This window comes from Indicator indicator, chromosome 14 (genome assembly GCF_027791375.1).
Source record: "Indicator indicator isolate 239-I01 chromosome 14, UM_Iind_1.1, whole genome shotgun sequence".
In the NCBI taxonomy this organism is placed as follows: domain Eukaryota; kingdom Metazoa; phylum Chordata; class Aves; order Piciformes; family Indicatoridae; genus Indicator; species Indicator indicator.
The window spans coordinates 24,453,950-24,473,770 of NC_072023.1; the positions used below are offsets into that span (position 1 = coordinate 24,453,950).

A 19,821-nucleotide genomic window follows, 5' to 3' on the forward strand; every position below is an offset into this window, starting at 1 on the left:
AGTAAAAAAACCCAAGCCCATGGGCAGGTTTTTGCTTTGTGAACCTCTGTCTGTGCTGCTGGTTAACAGTGGTAAGTATAAAAAACCCAAAGAAAAATAATCTATTTATAGAACAAGTCAGTAGTCTGAGACATTTAGAAAAAAGTAAAAACAAGTCCTTCTTTAAAAACAGATTTACTAAAACAACTGTCACCCAGGATGACCCCGAGCCCTCTGGGTCCTCTGGCAGAGTCAGGGACATCTTCAGACAAGACCTGTTGCTGACTGTACGCTGGTACAGCTCAGCAAAGCCAGCAGGGAGGGGGTCTGCACTGCCAACAGCATCTCCTGACTGTCTGCTGGTAGCGCTTGAGGCCATGCCCGGAGCCTGGTGGTATTGGGAATAGTTGTGAGTGAAAGCTTTTCACAGAAGCACATGTCAGTGTAACCTCTGAGGTAAGTGGGCTGTCTTCTTTCCCTCCCATCCCTGGGTACAGATCTCAGAAGCTGGTACCCTGGGCCTGTACCTCCTCGCCAGCTCCATTTTATGTGCGGGAGTGCAGAACTCTAAGCAAAGCCCAGAAGAGGAGAGAGCAGCCCTGTGGAAAGGGAAGCACTCTGCTCTTCCCCAGCTCTGGGTTAGCTAGCCCTCCTCCTGAGGACAGGAGATCAGCTGTTCCCCACTAAGGAAAGCATTCTGCTGAGTGATGCTGAGTGGGGATTCTGTTTTGGTAACCAGAACCACTGCTGGTCTGAGACCATGAGCTCCTCTGCCCTCTAGCTACGAAAGAGAAATGAAAGAGAATTCATCCACTTGCTCCCATCCTTGCAAGCATAGTGTTAGCTGCCTGGGTATGGAGGCAACTTTGCTCTCCAAAGACACTGCCCTGCTCCCTGGGTTGGCATGGGGAGGCAGAAGATAACTTCCCAAGTCACCTCCTCAGGGTAACCTGACAGGCCTAGAAGCTGTAGCCTATGGTCACCAAGCACAGGCCAGCCCTGCTGCCAGCACATACTCCTAACACTCTCAGGTGTCTAATCTTAACAGTCTGTAGGAGCAGCAGCCACACTCAGAGAAGGGTGGGAAACACTGGCTGGAGCTCCAAGCCAGGTGGTGTCTGCATAGATGAGTCGGTACCGCTGCACCTGACATCTCCACTGGATGAAGACAGCCAGCTGTAAGGAAGGGACCAACTCTGCTGCAGGTCTGTACACATCCTTAGAAGTGAAGCTCAGTGGCTACATTAGCTTCAAACCCTCTCTTTCTGTAGGGTTTCAGTGGTCCATGTCCCAACAAGTTCCAGGCAGTTGCTAACTTGTCTCCTTCAGATCTTCCATGGGTAGTTTGTAGCTCAGCAAGAAAGGAGGGGGTGGTGCATGAGCAGGGCTGCTCTGTCCCTGCAGGGGCTTCTTTGCACAGTTTATACAGATGTAATCCTCATTCTCTGCCATTTCTGGAGAGACCCCCACACAGACCTGATGGAACCACTCATCACAGCCACCGTCACACTGCACCCAGTCCACCTGCAAGAGATGAGCAGCACAGAGCATGTTACAAGCACAGACAGACAGGCACAGTTCCTAGAAAGAAAACCCCAAACAAACCCACTTGGCACTGCTCACAACTAAGAGCTCTGGGCACAAATTGATGCTCTGCAGTGCTGGTTCTAACAAGCTGCTTCAGTTTGATAAAAACCCACCATTCTTCAAACAGACCTTGTCTCTTGCATCCTTGGACCACTACAGTGCAAACACACACTGCTGCTGAGCTCTCCTCAGATGAGACACAGGTATGCCAGAGAGCATTTAAAACAGCAGCATGGCCAGGGAGACTCCCTCAGCATAGATCAAAGTGCACCGGAAGAGCTTCACACCCCCCTAAGCAGGTTAACCTGCCTCACAGAAGTGAGGGTAAAGTAACACACAAGAACTCTGGGGTGAGACAAAGACAGCTGAGATTAAAAGTTTTACTGAGCAAAATCAGATAATAAAAATACAAAGCACTATTACCTCAGCTAATAATATAATGCACAATCACAGAGTCACAGAATAGTCTGGTTGGAAGGGACCTCCAAAGCTCATCCAGTCCAACCTCCTCTGCAGTCAGCAGGGGCATTCCCAACTAGATCAGGGTGCCCAGAACCCTGTTGAGCCTCACCTTCAATATCTCCAATCACCTCAGCTTAGCCTATTTGCAGAAAAAAAGTGCAGCATACAGCAGAAAAGCAGTGGCATCAAGCAGAAAAAGCAGGGAACTAACCAACTCCAACCTGACTCACCACCACTGCCATGGGAAAGAGCCAACACCCAAAACCTGGAACCCAAAAGCAGCAACAGGAACAGGAAGCCTCCCATGCCACACTCTGAACTTCAAGCTCCAGCCAGCTTTCATTTTGAAACTGGCATGAGGCAGGATGGTTTTCAGTAACAGCAGCAAATTTCAGTTCAACCCAAAACATTTCAGAATCACAGAGTTATCAGGGTTGGAAGGGACCTCAAGGATCATCCAGTTCCAACCCCCCTACCATGGCCAGGGACACCTCACACTACATCAGGTTGCTCACAGCCACATCCAGCCTGGCTGCAAAAACCTCCAGGGATGAGGCTTCCACCACCTCCCTGGGCAACCTGTGCCAGTGTCTCACCAGCCTCATGGGGAACAACTTCTTCCTAACATCCAATCTGAATCTACCCACTTCTAGTTTTGCTCCATTTCCCCCAGTCCTATCACTCCCTGACACCCTAAAAAGTCCCTCCCCAGCTTTCTTGTAGCCCCTTTCAGATACTGGAAGGCCACAAGAAGGTCTCCTTGCAGCCTTCTCCTCTCCAGACTGAACCACCCCAACTCTCTCAGTCTGTCTCCATAGCAGAGCAACTCCAGCCCTTCTCAGCTCATCCCTTCTCTGGACACCTTCCAGCACCTCCAGATGTTTCCTGTAACAGAGGCTCCAGAACTGGACACAGAGCTCCAGGTGGGGTCTCACCAGAGCAGAGTAGAAGGGGAGAATCCCCTCCCTGGCCCTGCTGGCTATGCTTCTCTTGATGCAGCCCAGGCTCTGGTTGGCTCTCTGGGCTGCAAGTGCTCACTGCTGGCTCCTGTTGAGCTTCTCATCCATCAGCACCCCCAAGGCCTGAAAAGGGGGCTAGATCAGGGGGATGGAGCAGCTCTGCTATGAGGACAGGCTGAGGGAGCTGGGGGTGTTCAGCCTGGAGAAGAGGAGGCTCCAGGGAAACCTAATAGCAGCCTGCCAGTACCTGAAGGAGGCTACAGGAAGGCTGCAGAGAAACTGTTTGCAAAGGCCTGCAGGGACAGAATGAGGGACAATGGCTTCAAACTGGAGAAGAGCAGATTTAGATTGGGTGTTAGGAACAAGTTGTACACCATGAGTGCGCTGGAACTCTGGAACACCAGGGAGGTGATTGAGGTGAGGCTGGACAGGGCTCTGGGCAACCTGATCTAGTTGAGGATGTCCCTGCTGACTGCAGGGGGGTTGGACTGGATGAGCTTTGGAGGTTCCTTCCAAGCCAGACCATTCTGCAATTCTTTAAAACATGAACTTAAGACACTCTCTGAACATGAACTTCAAGGCACACTCCTCCTCTTGCAATTTCAATTTCTATAAGGTGGTACTAACACAGGCTAATTATCACCTCTGAAGTAAACAGGCTGGTGGTATAAAGACTGTCATCTTTTGAGCCACTGAGGGCAACTTCTAACCTTTGCCTAAGGCTTCAAAACTATTCTTCTGAAGTGTTCAAACCAACACTTAAACTCCATGATTATCTTTGCGGTTGCTCCTACTCTCTCTCGTGCAAGTCAGTGCAGTACACTGTCCATCCCATAGTTATTATTTGGAGTGTTCTTATTCTTGTTTCTAAATTGCAGGAAAAAATAATCATTCCCCAACTCCCCATTTGTGGGATTGTCATTAAGATTGTGTTAAAAGCTGGCAGGCAGCACCATGGAGTGTGCCATGGACTGAGCTGAACCTGCTGCTGTTATCCACACCACACTGCAGCCATGCCAGCTTCAAAAACGGAAGTGCTGGCTGGAGCAAAGTGTGATGGGGCTTGAAGTTCAGACTGCAACATGGGAGGCTTGCAGCGCTGGTTGCTGGTTCTGGGGTGTTGCCTTCTGTGGGAGTTTTAGGCTGACGCCTTTGAAATTTTCCACAGACTGAGCAGAAAGTCATAGACTGTAAATAAATTACCCTTGGATACAAAAGGAAAATAGTAAGGTCTAAATAATCCCATTGGTCTGACTACTAGCATAAGTTAGTAAGTTAGTCGTATAAACTTTTTTCTTTTTCTTGAGGGAGGAGGGGGAAGGAGAGGTGAAGCTATTGGTAGCCCCCTGGTGGGTTATTTATAAATTGTAAACATTGTATATTTTGTACATATCCATTGCATTTCATATTTCTAGATTTTAGTTTTGCTTGTAAATAGAGCTTCAACTGAGCTGGTCTGGCAAATTTTATTTTGGGGGTAATATTCTCTCAAATTAGTTGGGGGCCAATTTCAGCCCCCCACATCTTTCTGCTGGGATGGCAGTGGGGCAAGGAGAGATGGGTGAGAAGTCTTCTGGCTTGGGCTTTTGGCTTGCTTGCTTCTGCTTGCTGCTGCTTTGTGCTGTGCTTTTCCTGCCAATAGGCTAAGGGAATTGTGCATTTTGTACCCTGTCTATCTGATTTTGCTCAGTAAATCTATTCTTATCTTACTTTTTTTGTCTCAGTCCCAAGTGTTTGTGTTACTTTTCCCTCACTTCTGTGTTGGGCAAACAGACAGGTTAGCCTGCTGGTTGGGTTTGAGGTGCATTGATATTCTTTTGCAATGATCTCCTCAGCTCTAAAAATCATTGCTTGTTTCCAAGAGAAGTGCAGCAGTGGAGTTTGCAGGTCCCTCAGCCTCCAGCATCACTGCTCACGTGCTGTGTGTAAGAAATAAAGACAATTTGCTTTGTTCAGGAACACTGCTCTCAAGAACACTTTTGAGCCTAAGAATTCACCCTCTCCAGCAGCAGCCACATGTTGCACATACAAACCTGAGGAGGCTAACCTTCCCCAGAAATATGGGAGCACCTTTGCACAGATCCTTATTTTCCACCTTCTTCTCTTTTTAAAAGACCTCAGTGTCATGGGCTGAGTTGAACCTGCTGCTGTTATCCAACCATGCTGCAGTCAATGCCAGCTTCAAAATGGAAGTGCAGGGGAGCAAAGTGGGATGGGGCTTGAAGTTCAGATTGCAACACAGGAGGCTTCCTGTTATTCCTGCTGCTTCTGGGCTCTGGGGTTTTGGTGCTGGCTCTTGTCTGCAGGCAAGGTGGCAGAATGGGTGGGAGCTGGGTAGCTCTGGGTTTGGATTTCTGTTTTATGCTGTTTGTTTTTTTCCCTGCATTTCACTGTGCTGCTTCTGCAAAAGGCCAAGCTAAGGTAATCAGGCATTATTAGATGAATTAGGTTATTAGCTAAGGTCATTGTGCATTGTACTTATGATACTTTATGTGACGTTAAACTCCTATCTCTATCTTACCCCTAAGTTGTGTCACTCTTCCCCTCACTTCTGTGTTAGGGGAGCAGGCAGCTTAGCCCTGGCCCTCAACTGTAACGCTAAGGGAAGAAGGAAGTTCTATAGTTCTGTCTACTGCCTCTGTGTACCTACCCAAGTACTACTTAGCCCTCTCCCATATCTAATCACACCACTTCTGTGATTCCTGCTACTCAGTCTCATTATTAAACTGCACTGGAGATTTTGCCCTTACACAGACCTGCCCCTGCCAGAAGCAAGCAAGCACTCACCTTATCCTTGCAGGGCCTCTGGCAGTTCTGGGCAGCACAGACAGCATTCTCATCATCTGACTCCTCTGCTCCAGACCAGTCATACTTGGAGGGAATATCTAGAACCTTCTTCTCTCTTTTTTTCTCAGTGCTTTCTTTTGCTAGCTCCACCTTTGTGACAACTGCCTTCTCTCGCTTCTTCTTCCGCTCCTCCTCCTTCGCCAGTTTCTTTGCCAGCTTGTTCAGCTCCTTTGTCTTATCTATGGTGAGTTTTAGCTTCTTCTTCTTGGGTTTTTCCATTTTTTTCAGCTCCTTAGATTTTTGCTTCATATCTCCAAAGAATTGCTCTGCTCTCTCCAGCTTTCGTTTCCTCTTCCTCTCAGAAGAGTCTCTCCCTCTCATTTTCAGTGGCTTCTCATCCATGCTGTCATCCTTCACAGGAAAGGTGAACAGAGATTTGTATTTTTAATGCAAACCTGTGGTTCAAGAGATGTACTCACCTCCACCATTACCCTGACATGGCAGGAAGAAACCTGTTGCAAGTTTGAAAGAGAAAGGGGCTCAACCTTATTCTCACATTTTCACTACACTAGACAAAATAAAATCCTTAAATGGTATCAATATGATGAATTTAAATGTCCAGTGGAAAAAGTACCTCATCAGGAACTGTAAGGAGGCTGAACAAGCAATAATTACAACTCCTTTTTCACACTGATTTGTAACAAAAGTTGAGAAGATTAATCCTTTGTCAGATGCTGTTGCTTGTTTTTCATTTTAGGTCAGTCTTGCTTGTAATTATTTCTGAGAAAAAGCAATTGCTGTTCTGGAGGTTGCCGAGGAGCAATTGCTGAGTTCTTACAACCCATCAACCCCAGCAAGAGAAGAAAGTAACAGATCCATTATTTGAACAGCTCCCAAACTGACACACACTGCAAGTATCTTGGCCTCATTAGCAACTCTTAAATAGCAGATTCAGATCAGAACTGAGGTTTAAAATTGGCAAACTCTGTCAGTGCAGGTAGCATTGAACAATAACAAGTCCCTTCCTACAAACAGGACTGACTCCATTCCAGTTAATCTAGCTTTATACTTTAACATTAAGGATTATTAAGGATCTAGTTGAGGATGTCCCTGCTTACTGCAGAGGGGCTTAGACTGGATGACCTTCAGAGGTCCCTTCCAACCCAGCCCATTCTATGGTTCTATGACACTATAAGCCAGCAAAGAAAGGCTCCGTTTACTGCCCTTTACTTCACATAGCTACTGCACCCAAACCAACATCCTCTCAAGATCATTCTACAAAAGTCCACCTATTTTGCATGTAAAACACCTAGAAAGGTGTTCATCTGGAAATCAGTTGTTCTGGTCAAACAGGTATTCATAGGGGTTAACCAGAAAATGTCCTAACACAAACACCCCCCTCTTATCCCACTCCTCCAAAATACAAAGCTGTGCTCAACTATTCATACACCAAGCTGGCACACAGGTTATAAATCACTATTTGATGGCATTCAAGCTGCTCTTCCATCAATTCCATGCCAAAATCATTCTATTAAAAGAACATTAAGCTTCTGAAGTGAAGTACTTGGGTCAAAACATGGTAAAGCAGTACTTCTCTGGAGGCAGAGTCTGTCCTGACCGATGGCTCTTCAGCAGCAGTTTGACTTAGCCCTTGCATAGGTATGGCACTCAAAAAAAGAGACAGGCCATTAATATGCTCATCTACCCTCACAGTCTGCAGCATGCCACCTTTCACCTTACATTACTGTACACCATCAAAATGAAGTCAGGAGAGAAGGATCTTCAACAGATCCCCTGTGCAGTTCAGCCACCCAAAAAGCAATTACATAGTTCATAACCACACGTGGCTAAACTCACCCCTAACTGCAGCTGACAGCTAATAAAGGATGGGTTCCAGCACAGCTCTTCAATATAAGAGTTCATCTGTTCTCCCAGCTATTATGGCTTGGAGCTGGTAGCTTAGCTTAGTGTCTTAGTTATGAACAAGAATAGGAACTTTCTGGACATTTTTGAGTAAAAAGTAAATAAAGTAGGGGATTGGATACAAAACAGTAATATAGATAGGTCTGTATCATTCCATTTGTTTGCTGACGAGGATAAAGTTTGATGCATAAACTATTCTCTTCTCTCTTTTTTCACTGCTTCTCTCTGCAATTCTGTTTTGCATTGCTCCCTTATCTCTTTCCTGACCTTCTGCTGACTTGGGTTCTGTCTCTGAAGGTATCAGGGAAAGAAGGTGGGAGGATGCTGCAAGCAGCACTCTGAACCATCCAGGGGGGTGATTCTGTACAATGGGATGCTTGTATTTGTGTTTTTCTGAACTGTGAATGGATATAAATATATTTTGTACATATCCACTGCGTTTTATACTTCTAGTTTGCCTTTTGTAAATACAACTTTAATTTTGCTTTCTGAGTTCTGAGTTTGGTTTTTTTTTGGGGGGTCAGAGTTTACTCCAGCGGTAAATTCCAATTAGTTGGAGGGTAATTTCAACCCACCACACCAGCACACTTCTCCTCATTCACATGCATCACTTACCCGCTGCATGAATGAGGCTGAGTGATTTGGACTGGACCTCAGAGCCAGCAGAGGTCTTTCATTGCCTCATTCATTGTCAGCTGTGCCATGATCAGCACATCCTTGCAGTATAGTAATAATAAAAAATAAAAATCAATGTCTATATAATTCTGAGGAAGAATGGGGATTTTATTACCTGCATTATCAAACCAGGTTTGGTAAAAAAGTGTTCTTTCCTCAGCAACAACACAAGTTCAGCCACATAGCAGGGACCAATTTCTAAAAGCTAAATAAGGGCAGAATTTTTACCTTTGGAAATTCTTTTGTAGACCACTTTTGGTCCCAAGCACAAACAAGTACAGTGTTTCCTTCCCTAATTTCTTATTTCTTAAAACACAGTTTGCACACAGAACTGCCCAAGAAAACTGCTCTAAATATGGTTCATTGTGGAGGACTCTCCTAGGCCAAGAGTGAACTGAATTTCTTTCTCTCTTATTCTGTAATCTCCCTGAATCTATTATTCCCCAGATGAAGTCTAAGAACATAAAGTAACTAAGCACTCAACTACCCAAGGTTACATTTTTAAAAAATCCACTAAAATAATGTGTGGCTTTTTTTTTTTTTCCTGTGCTTTGTTTTGTGTTGGGTCTCTTTGTTTGTTTGATTGGTTTTATTTTTGGGGGTTTCTTTTACACCAGAATATTTCTTCAAGTTCCATACCTCCATGACATGAAGGAACCTGTCCTCAGAGGGTGGGTGAGTAGCCTGTAAAATCCTCCAGATATGCTGGGTCTCATCCAGTGACACCTCTAGCAGATCTCCTACCATCATTAGATCTTCTAGCTGAGCTTTGGCTCCAGGTGACAGCTCCAGCACAGGGGGCTCCAAACTGCGAGGTACCAGTGGACTCTTGCGAGGCTGCTTCCTGGGAGTGCTAGAGCCTGTCAGACAGGAGACAAGTCATGGAAGGATGAGAGGAAGAGATCAAAACCAACACAAATTACCTTCTTTTTACAACAATCTAAGCAGGAAGAAAACCCCAAGCAAAAAACGCTGGGACAGGTTTACATCAGACATCAGGAAACGAACTGCAGTGCAACTCTACTGTACCTGCGTATAAACAATACATTCTCTACAGCTAGCACAGGTAACAGTGCAGTTCTCCTCCATACTGACTGCTCACCCCAGCCATCTCTTTAATCTTACCTCAATGTATGCAAAAGCAAATACCTTGAGAGCAGCTTTTAGAAGCAGATGAATATGCATGCTCAGCACAGAATGAGGGAGCAGTCCACATGTGTGTCACCACTTCCTCTGATTTAATAGGAATTTCCTCATCACAGAACAAATTGGGCTCCAAGCTGCTCGAGGATTTTACACTGGCATTGTCCTGAAAGAGACCCAGAGAAAACATGTAACATCTGGATGCAGAAAGTACCTACATCAAAATAAATTCTACTAAGATTGGCCAGTCTGCTGATCATGAAATCCCGCTTTGGAGCACCCTGCCAGAAACACCAAGACCATATGCAAAAGGTACAAGCTAGATCCCTTCCTAGAGAACAAATAAACACAGCAACTATGGAGCCAGGCCAACAGAGGAGAAACAGTGGACAACTTCCCTCATACAGACGTTCCTCAGGTACAGTCTTCAGAAGTCAACATAACGGAAGAGGCTTACTCTAAGCCTACCGAATTAGAGTTTTGTGCTTGAAAAGTTTTTCTGCAAGACCGTGAAGACTGGCATCCTTAGTGAAGCAGGGCTGTGCTGAGTAACCGATGGTTACTACAGAAAGGAATTATTAAAGATCTTAGAGATAAAGAAAAAAAAACCAGAGTGTTGGAGCACAGCAACAAATATCAACATCATGGCAAACAAGCAAATGCTGCCCTAGGATCAGCACTTTTATGGTGGTCTTGAACCAGTTCAAGTTCAGATCAAAACCTGAAAGGAAAAGGGCTGTAATGCTTGAGACTTGTATTTCCATGAACAGGAAAATGATGGCCTTGGCTTGTGCTCAGCTCAATGCATTGTGTAGGATGGTGTTTGACTCTGAAATGGGACCCATGCCTTCAGGTGCAGCTGGCTCCATTACGAGAAAACAGATGAGGGAAATCTCTTAGCAGTAGGAGAAGCCTTGACGTGGCATTACACTAGGTAGAGAATCAAGAGCAGGCAGATGACTATCTGAGTAGATTCCCTGATGCTCCCTAGCACTAGCTTCTCCTTCTTAACCCACCCTTGCACATGAAATTACTAAGAATCATCTCCTCAACTAGATGTCCGTTTCCACTTTCCAAACCTTAGCTACCCCATCACATCTGTGATGAAACTGTCCAACAGGTCAAACATACTTTGCATGCCATGGAAGACTGAAATCTTTCAGGAAACAACAAAACCCAAGAAGCTGCCTAAAAGAGAAAGGGACATTGAGCAGTTATCGGCAAGATTTACCTCTATGGGTCCCAAACTGGCCAACTCACCCAGACACTGTCATCTCATGACATAGAAAGGGACTTTAAGAATGGTATTCTCTCTGGTATTCAGCTGCTCTCTTTAAAGGTGATGAAGTGCACAGCAGTGATTGTAATACTGAAATGGGAAGCCGAGATTTAAACTGCCCAGACAAAAAGGTAGAATAAAGATACTGTAGAAAAGGAAGGTGCTTCTCCCAACACAGTTAAGGTTATGCACTATACAATAACTTATTCTGGAGATCATTCAGGGCCAAGAGGAAAATTGAAAAGTATCATCGTTTGGTCGCCATAGGCAACACAGATGCAAAGGAACATGGAAAAAGATGAGAAAAAAAAGAAGGCAACTAATGAAATTTTACAGTGAATTTGAGCAATGAATAAGCTTGCTTGGAATAATCTCAATGATGAATGCTCATAATAAATTATTTGCTGGCAAGGATCATGTTTTAATTAGAAGGAGGACAACACAATCACAGGTCTTTTCACATGTGTTTCTGTAACCATTACTGTCCTTGAGAGGTCTGAGAGTAGTTTTGGAAATACAGAGACTATGGACCCTTAGAGATCCAAGGATTCATCTCCAAGGTCCATGAGAAGAGCAGAACAAATTCATATATGATGCATCATCACTGACACACTTGTTTTTGAAATACATCACTGGAAAAAAAAGAACAACTCTTGAAAGCCAGCAGTATGCAAATAATTAAGCTCTGAACAATTTTGCTGTTTCTTTTGAACTTTGCTTCTTCTAGTTGAGACATGAAGAATTTGGTTGGAAATTTGTCTTCTATTCCAACCATGTTAGTTGGCCTAAAAAACACCACTTCTTGTCCCTTATCAGCTTTGCTATGATGGGTTTTTACTTTCAAATTTTTACAATTACATGTAATGACAACCACCCAAAAGAATCAGGTAACAGATTTGGAAATCATGACAAAAGATTCATTAAACAAGTTATTCTCCTGTAAAGCCTTCACACCCTGACAAGCATACGTCCTCTTTCTGGACATCTAGTTTATCACAGCCTCAGGAAAATGCTACATCTTTTAGAAATGCCTTATTATGACTCCTGATGCAAACATCACCTTGGAATTATTTTAACTTATATATATAAAAATCTAATTTGATTAAAAGCTGTAACATCCAACTCAAATATGCTCTTGCTGACATTTCACATGGGACTGCAAGATAAATGGATTTGCATAAAGTTGCTTAGAAACAATACTAAAAAATATGAGATTAAGGCAAATCATACTTGGAAAAATTGTTGTCACTTTATAAACCAGAGAATCTGCCTCAGAAAAAAAAATACATAGAACCACAGAATGGTTTGGGTTGGAAGGGACCTGCAAAGCTCATCCAGTCCAACCCCCTCTGACATCAGCAGGGACATTCTCCACTAGATCAGGTTGCCCAGAGCCCTGTCAAGCATCACCTTGAATATCTCCAGGGATGGGGCCCCAAGCACCTCCCTGGGCAACCTGTTCCACTATTCTACCACTCTTATAGTGCAGAACTTACTCCTAACAACCAATCTCTATCTGCTCTTCTCTAGTTTGAAGCCATTGCCCCCGGTCCTGTCACTGTAGCCCTTTGTAAACAGTCCTTCTGCAGCCTTCCTGTAGCCCCTTCAGGTACTGGAAGGTCACTATCAGGTCTCCCCACACTGTCTTTTAAGGTAGCCTCCTTTAAAGCAAATAGAACACAGTGGCTAAAAAGAATTCACTGCACATGAAGCAACAATGGCACTGCTTTTGTGTCTACTTATATCCAAAGGACACTGCACAAGTTAAGTGAAACATGACATTGGAAACACTCAGCTACCTTGACAATTGCGTTTTCTCACGACAGTTCCTCTCTTATTAAAATTCTGTAAGTGCAGCCACAATTGAGGAACTGAATCCACATACTAATTTTACAACACAATCCAGGTATCTAGTTCTGAGCATTTCCGCACCCCCAAAGTTGAACAGATGTACCTACTTCCCTTGAGGTTTTAGTGAAGAGAAAGGCTTGGAAACGTGAAAGCAGCTCTGGTAACAAATTTCTCACAGGGCATGCAGTTATCAAACACTAATTTTTTGCTGCAGAAAAAACTGCTGTACAACTCTCCAGGCAGACACTTAATTGTATTTATGATTCATTATATCTCTGAATGGGGCAGAAGGACAACATTTATCCTCCCTGGTATCATAAATACAAATACAAGAAGGGTATCTTTTTCCTTAGCACTAAAAAGCACCTTGCTAAAACCTGGTCACAGGACATTGGGAAGTTTTGAACATAAACATCACAAAACTGATTTGAGATGCCAAGACAAAATCACAAAGTACTACTGCAACAGGATGCACAGAAATAGCTTACTATATGAAAAACATTCTTAAACTGATTAATCAGCAGCAGGTGCTCTAGATTAATTCCATGTGCAGAAGCCACACAGACTACTTACCTTTATGTCGTAGCCATATGTCTCCCTGATGTCTTCATCAGAGTCTGTCTCTTCATCATCGTAGTCTAAAGTCTGCCGTGGGGATGAGGACACGCTGCCTATCGCTCTGCTAAAGGCTGATTGCTGGAAACTTGTTAAGTGTCCCTAAAAGTGGAATGTAGGAAAAGAAATAATAACACTTTCAGACAATTTTACTTAAAAAGCTGAGTTAGTGACAAAGCAAATAATGAGGTTTTGGGAAATATAGAGACCGTGGACCCTTACAGATCCAAGGATTCAGTTACACACTTCATAAGAAGAGCAGTACAAAGTCATACAGAATCACAGAAACATTCAGGTTGGAAAAGACCCTCAGGATCACCAAGCCCAACCATTAGCCCTACTCTACGAGGTTCGCCCCTAAACCATAGCCCCAAGCACCACATCCAAACCACCTTTAGACACATCCAGGCTTGGGGACTTCACCACCTCCCTGGACAGCTCATTCCAGTGCCTGACCACTCCTGCTGGGAAAAAAACTCTTCCTACTGTCCAGTCTAACCCTGCCCTGCAACAGCTTGAGGCTGTTCCTTCTTGTTCTATCACTAATTACCTGTGAGAAGAGACCAGCACCAACCTCTCCACAACCTCCTTTCAGGCAGCTGTAGAGAGCCACGAGGTCTACCCTTCCTTGCCCTCCTCTGCACTCATGATGCACACATGATGATCTTTTATACCCTTGTTCTTTGAAGACATCACTTCACTGGAAAATGTTTATAGATTATCAGTATTCTTGGCCTGAGGATAACTGCCTGAATAGTGGCAGAAAAGCCTTCTTACAGTAAGATGTGAAGAAAAATAGGGCAATACCCAAGTAAAAGGTTCTATTACATTTTATTTCCTTGTTTATGAATAATAGTGCCTAGAAAGATCTAGATACTGCTGTTCAGTGCTACCAAATTACACCCTGTGGTTCTATAAACCTTTTCACCACAGCATCATCTGATTACTGATCTAAATCTCAAGAGGAAGAGGTCAACCATTACAGTAACGGTGTTTGCCTGTAGTCCTCACTGAAATTTACCAACCAGGAACCAAATGACTGAGAATGACAACCCATGAGAAACTAAATATTGAGACCTTTAAGGATGTCACAAGGGCAATGGCATTTGGACCCCAAAGCAGCTACTGCTTCAGACATCTTCAGGCCCTTAGCCAGATGTTACACCTCTGAAGGATGGTTCTCACAAGCACCCTCAAGAATTGCTATTGACAGTGAGTATAAAGGAACACACCTGCACCTGGAACTACTGCACTGATTGCAGCCACAGTCTGAGAAGCACTGAACTAGCTCACGTTGGAATGTATGACACTCAGCACTGAACTGCCCTCCCCTCTGCCCTACACTTCTCCAGCAAGGGTAAGACATTCTGACCCACTGCAGGACAAGCACAGCAAGGAGCAAGGCATCCCCAAGCCATCCCCACCTGCAGGTCTGGGTTTGCTGCTGCTTTCTGTAGCTCTGCACTGATGATTTTCTCAGTTTTCTCACGTGCTGCCTGTTCCACCATGCGCTGGCTGAGCACAGAGAGCTTGGCCAGAGCAGAGGAGAGCTCCTCGGTGGCCAGAGCCTGGCGTGCTCGGTCCTGCCAGCTCATGGCGCGTTCGGTCAGGCACTGCAGCGCCTCCCCCTCCGGCAGCCGCACTGGCAGCTTCTGCAGGGACACCAGCAGGGACAGGATGGTCTCCAGCCGCGGCCTCCGGGAGCGCATGCACAGCGGGCACAGGAACTTCACTTCCTTGGCCTGCCAGCTAGAGCCTTTCTTCTGGGCAGTGGTTTTGGGCAGGGGCACGCAGCCACTGTGGAACCAGTCCTTGCACAGCTCACACTGCAGCATGAACCCACTGGCGGTTTTGCGGCAGATACAGAACTTGACCTCTTCGATCCGATCCACCATGGTCATCTTGGCCAGGTTAGCTGCCCTGAGAGCATGCATGGCTTCGATCTCCTTCTGCTCCCGCTCCTTGAACACAGCCACCTGTCCAGCAAAGACAAAACACACTCCATGACCTTTTCCACTCAGAGAAACAGAATTTTATTAGCAACACAGGAAAACAAACCACCCCTATCAAGCAACCTTCCCAGGTAAACTAGCCCAAAGTTTAGGAATTTTGCAGGCTAATTAAAGCTTTAGCTAAAATACCCTCACCACAGTTACTCATTACTCTCAGAATCACAGAATTATTGAGGCTGGAATAGAGCTCTGAGATCATCAAGCCTCTGACCTAACATATCGACCAGACCATGGCACTGCGTGCCACATCCAATCTTGCCTTAAACACCTCCAGGGACAGCAACTCCACCACATCCCTGGGCAGTCCATTCCACTCTCTGGTTGCCATCAGGAAGTGCTTCCTAACATCCAATCTAAACCTGCCCTGGCACAGCTTCAGGCTATGCCCTCTCCTCTTGCTGCCTGGGAGAAGAGTCTGACCCCCAACCTTACTACAACTTCTCTTCAGGTAGGTGTACTCTCCAAGTCTTTCCAAAAGAGATTCTATGTAAACTTCAGATAACCTTCTCCATATGCACAAAGTTTCTGAAGTTCCTAAGTAAATCTGTCATAAGAGGCTTGGATTCCAGGAAAGAAGTCAGAAGTGGTTCCCATCCATTTTTCTACCAAGACCACACAGCTGAGCATTGTTTGAAAGATGACCCAGCACAAAGAGCATCTGAGTGACCATATTTCCTCAGTGCCCCACTCAATGAACTGTAACAAAGCACACTCAAGTACAACAGACTGTGCATAGGCCACCTTAATGAGGATGCATTTATTTCCTGTGTTCCTGGAGAAAGGGCAGCTTTCTCTGATAAACTCTGTCAGTGTCCTCCAGCAACAAACATGACATTGCCTCCAACCCAGTTTCCACGACCAAGTACTTACAGCAATGCTCAGAACTGATCTAACCAAACAGGCACTGTTTAAGGTGGAGCTGCACCTCACCCCACATTATTTTGATGGGATTTCAGTAAACGTTACTAATATTAGATAAGCAGCCACAGATATTAACCCAAGAACATCTTATACAGGGCCCAATGCAAACTAAATACCAACACTTAAGACTCTGCCTTCCCTGCCTTTCAAGCTGAACTCTACTCCTGTGTCAAACACCCTATGATGAGATACTTGTTTCAGTGAGATTCATTTAGGAGTTCTTCCATAAGATTTCTATTAGAGACAAGTTAAAGACAAGCTAAACCCACATATCACAAGACACTACCTTTCATGGCTCCTTACCACAGCTGCAGCATCCCTGGCCTCCTCCAGCCCATCCTCCAGTTCACTTAGGGATTCCAGGTCAAGATCTTTCTCCTTTTCCTTCTCCATCAACTCCTTCACCCTCTTCCGCCTGTTCTTGCTGCTCCCATAAACGCCAATGTCAGTCCGAGGGCTCAGAACCTGTAAACGCCAAGAAGACACAGTCAGAGCCAAGAACAGAAAGAACAGCTGACTGATAATGTTCCAGTATCAGGGACATACATAAGAACATCTGATAGAGGAATTACAGAGCAACAAATAGCCAGCAATCCAACACCTTTGATAGCTGTAGATCACTAGAGGAAGAGGAGCAATCAAGACAAAAGGATGTAAGTATTTTATACATGTGGGATTTGCACGTAACCAGCACCACAGAGATGGGAAAAGGCCAGCTTGAAAGCCACTATTTTTCAGTAATAAATTTCAACACCTACCCAGACAAAGCTCTCATACATCTACCTAACCGTAATACTGTACATAGTCAAGTATCTGTAGTTTGAAGATTCAAGTGCCTTCATCAATTTAAGCCTAAATGATCTGCCACAATTTCCTATTTATGTCAGCGATTTGCTGGCTAAAACAAAACTTAAAAAAAACATGCTGTAAGTCTTTTGAGCACTTTCCAGAAAAAAAAAAAATCCTAAGCAATCATATTTGTAAGCCATACTTCAGTATAACAAATTCTAGCCAATTAAAATCAGAATAGGAAAACTCAATTTGATACATTCACGACAACAGTCAAATGCAAAACCAGAACAGCAAGTTCTGCATGGGACAGCAAAGTGCCCTTGTGACCAAGAGAGCCAATGGGATCCTGGGGTGCAGCAAGAAAAGTGTGGCCAGCAGGGCTAGGGAGGTTCTTCTCCTCTACTCTGCCCTGGTGAGAGCACACCTGCAACACTGTGTCCGGTTTTGGGCTCCCCAGTTCAAGAGAGATAGAGACCTGCTGGAGAGAGTCCAATGGAGAGCCACAAGGATGATGAGGGGACTTTTGCAACTCCCCTGTGAAGAGAGACTGAGAGCCCTGGGGCTGTTCAGTCTGGAGAAGAGAAGGCTGAGAGGGGATCTGATCAATGTCTATCAATAGCTGAGGGCTGGGGGTCAAGGGGAGGGGGCCAGGCTCTTTTGGGTGGTGCTCAGCAATAAGACAAGGACCAATGGATACAAACTGGAACACAGAAGGTTTCAGCTCAACATGAGGAGAAACTTCTTTAGTGTGAAGGTGACAGAGCCCTGGAGCAGGCTGCCCAGAGAGGTTGGGGAGTCTCCTTCTCTGGAGACTTTCCAACCCCATCTGGATGCATTCCTGTGCAGACTGCCCTGGGTGATCCTGCTTTTGGCAGGGGGGTTGGACTGGATGATCTCTGGAGGTCCCTTCTAACCTCTAACACTCTCTGATTCTGTGATTAATAACTAGTTGGGAATGAAAATACAATGACAAAAATTTGGACAAGCTGCGCATCATAAACTGAACAGAAACCAGTGTTATGTTGCTGCAGTAGGGACACATTCCAATGGGAAACATTAAACAACAACATCCCCTGGGAGACACAGATATAGTGACTGCACTTCCCATGGCACTGGGGAAGCCATAGGGAAAGGATTCTGCCTAGCTTTGGAGGTCACACTAAAAGTGAAGATGAGCCACAAAGAATAGCAACAAGACTATGAAAAACGCAGCCCAGGAGAAAGCCTTGAAACAACTGGGATTGCCTTCCCTGGAAAAGCAAAGCTTGGTGAGTACTGTAGGAATCCTATCCTGAACATGAAAATCACCTTGTGAACGTGATGGTTATGTCAAGAATGTGAGAAGTGTCTCAACAAAGATAAGATCCTGCCCAGGGGGTGTGGTGGACATGTAAGAGACGCAGAGGTCAGTTGGTGCTGAGCCCTGGAAGCCCAGTGGAAGTCACACATGCATTGTAATGTGAAAAGGGTGTGGGCCAGGTGGAGCTACAATGAATGAACCAGGAACAGTATAAAAACCCTAAGTTATGCCAGCTGAGGAGGGAGAATGTCACCTGGGACATCACAAGCTGGAGGAATGTCACCTGGGACATCACAAGCTGGAGGAATGGAAGAAGTTCTTCCCCATGAGGATGGTGAGACGCTGGAACAGGTTGCCCAGAGAGGTGGGGGAAGCTCCATCCCTGGAAGTTTTTAAGGCCAGGCTGGATGTGGCCCTGGAGAACCTGATCTAGCGTCAGGTGTCCCTGCCCATGGCAGGGGCGTTGGAACTAGATGATCCTTGTGGTACCTTCCAACCCTGACAATTCTGTGATTCTGTAATGCCACCCAGAACATCACAAGCTGGAGGAACATCAGCCAGAGTGACAGCAGAACACCATCTTCAGCAGCCCAGAAACATCTACCCCTAGCCCTGATGCCAAAGAAGGACCCCAAGGTGGTAATTATCTCCATCTTTTCCATTATCTCTTTTCCTCCATTCTTGATCTCTCTCCCCCCCTTTTATTTTCCTTCTTTCTCTGTTTTGCTCGTAAGTAATAAATAGTCTCATTTTGATCATGGCCTTGCTTGTCTCTTAATTTCCCTCACGGGAACCACATCTCCTCCCTGCTTTCTGGACAGAGACAAGTAGCCATGATAAAGCTTCAGATAAATTGGTTTTGTTGTGCCCATGACAAAGTGAAATAAACAGCAGCTGACTTAGAAGCTGTTCAACTATAAGCAAAATTATCTCTTTTCTTACAATTTAAAAAGTGGAACAAGGTAAACATCCATCAATTGAAGCCAGCATCTATGTCCACTTCAAGCCTACAGTTCTACACTTACACACAAAAAATATCTTTTTTCTTTCCCAAAAAGGAGAGTTTCCATCAGTTTCTTCAAAAGTAACAGCTGAAGTTGGTCTCTCTGTAAGCCAAGACTAAACAAACTGACTGGAGGGAAAGTCCTATGAAGAGAAGCTGAGGGATCTGGGGATGTTTATCCTGAAGAGACTCGAGGGGGACCTTATCACACTCTACAAGTACCTGAAGGGAAGTTGTAGTCAGGTGGGGGTCAGCCTCTGCTCTCAGGCACCTTGTGACAAGAGGAGAGGGCATGACCTGAAGCTGTGCCACGGGAGGACTAGGTTGGATGTTAGGAAGCACTTCCTGATGGCAAGGGGAATTAGAGACTGGAATGGACTGCCCAGGGAGGTGGTGGAGTCGCCGTCCCTGGAGGTGTTTAAGAAAAGATTGGATGTGGCACTCAGTGCCATGGATTGGTCGAGGTGGTGGTGTTAGGTCATAGGCTGGGCTTTATGATCTCAGAAGACTATTCCAGCCTCAATAACTCTGGG

At 45.1% G+C, this 19,821-nt stretch overlaps 1 protein-coding gene across 1 annotated transcript in view; it reads right to left on the reverse strand.

Moving 5' to 3' along the window:
• Window positions 1–1,103: 1,103 nt before the first annotated feature.
• KDM5A (lysine demethylase 5A) overlaps window positions 1,104–19,821 on the reverse strand; it is a 64,957-nt gene continuing 46,239 nt past the window's right edge. Inside the window, exons 22-28 of the mRNA XM_054386730.1 lie at window positions 16,497–16,658; window positions 14,685–15,236; window positions 13,219–13,362; window positions 9,522–9,681; window positions 9,012–9,232; window positions 5,775–6,185; window positions 1,104–1,503 (exon numbers count right to left, since the gene is read on the reverse strand). Coding sequence (XP_054242705.1) covers window positions 1,291–1,503; window positions 5,775–6,185; window positions 9,012–9,232; window positions 9,522–9,681; window positions 13,219–13,362; window positions 14,685–15,236; window positions 16,497–16,658 — 1,863 coding nt within the window. The 3' untranslated portion in view covers window positions 1,104–1,290. The remainder of the gene's footprint in view (window positions 1,504–5,774; window positions 6,186–9,011; window positions 9,233–9,521; window positions 9,682–13,218; window positions 13,363–14,684; window positions 15,237–16,496; window positions 16,659–19,821) is intronic.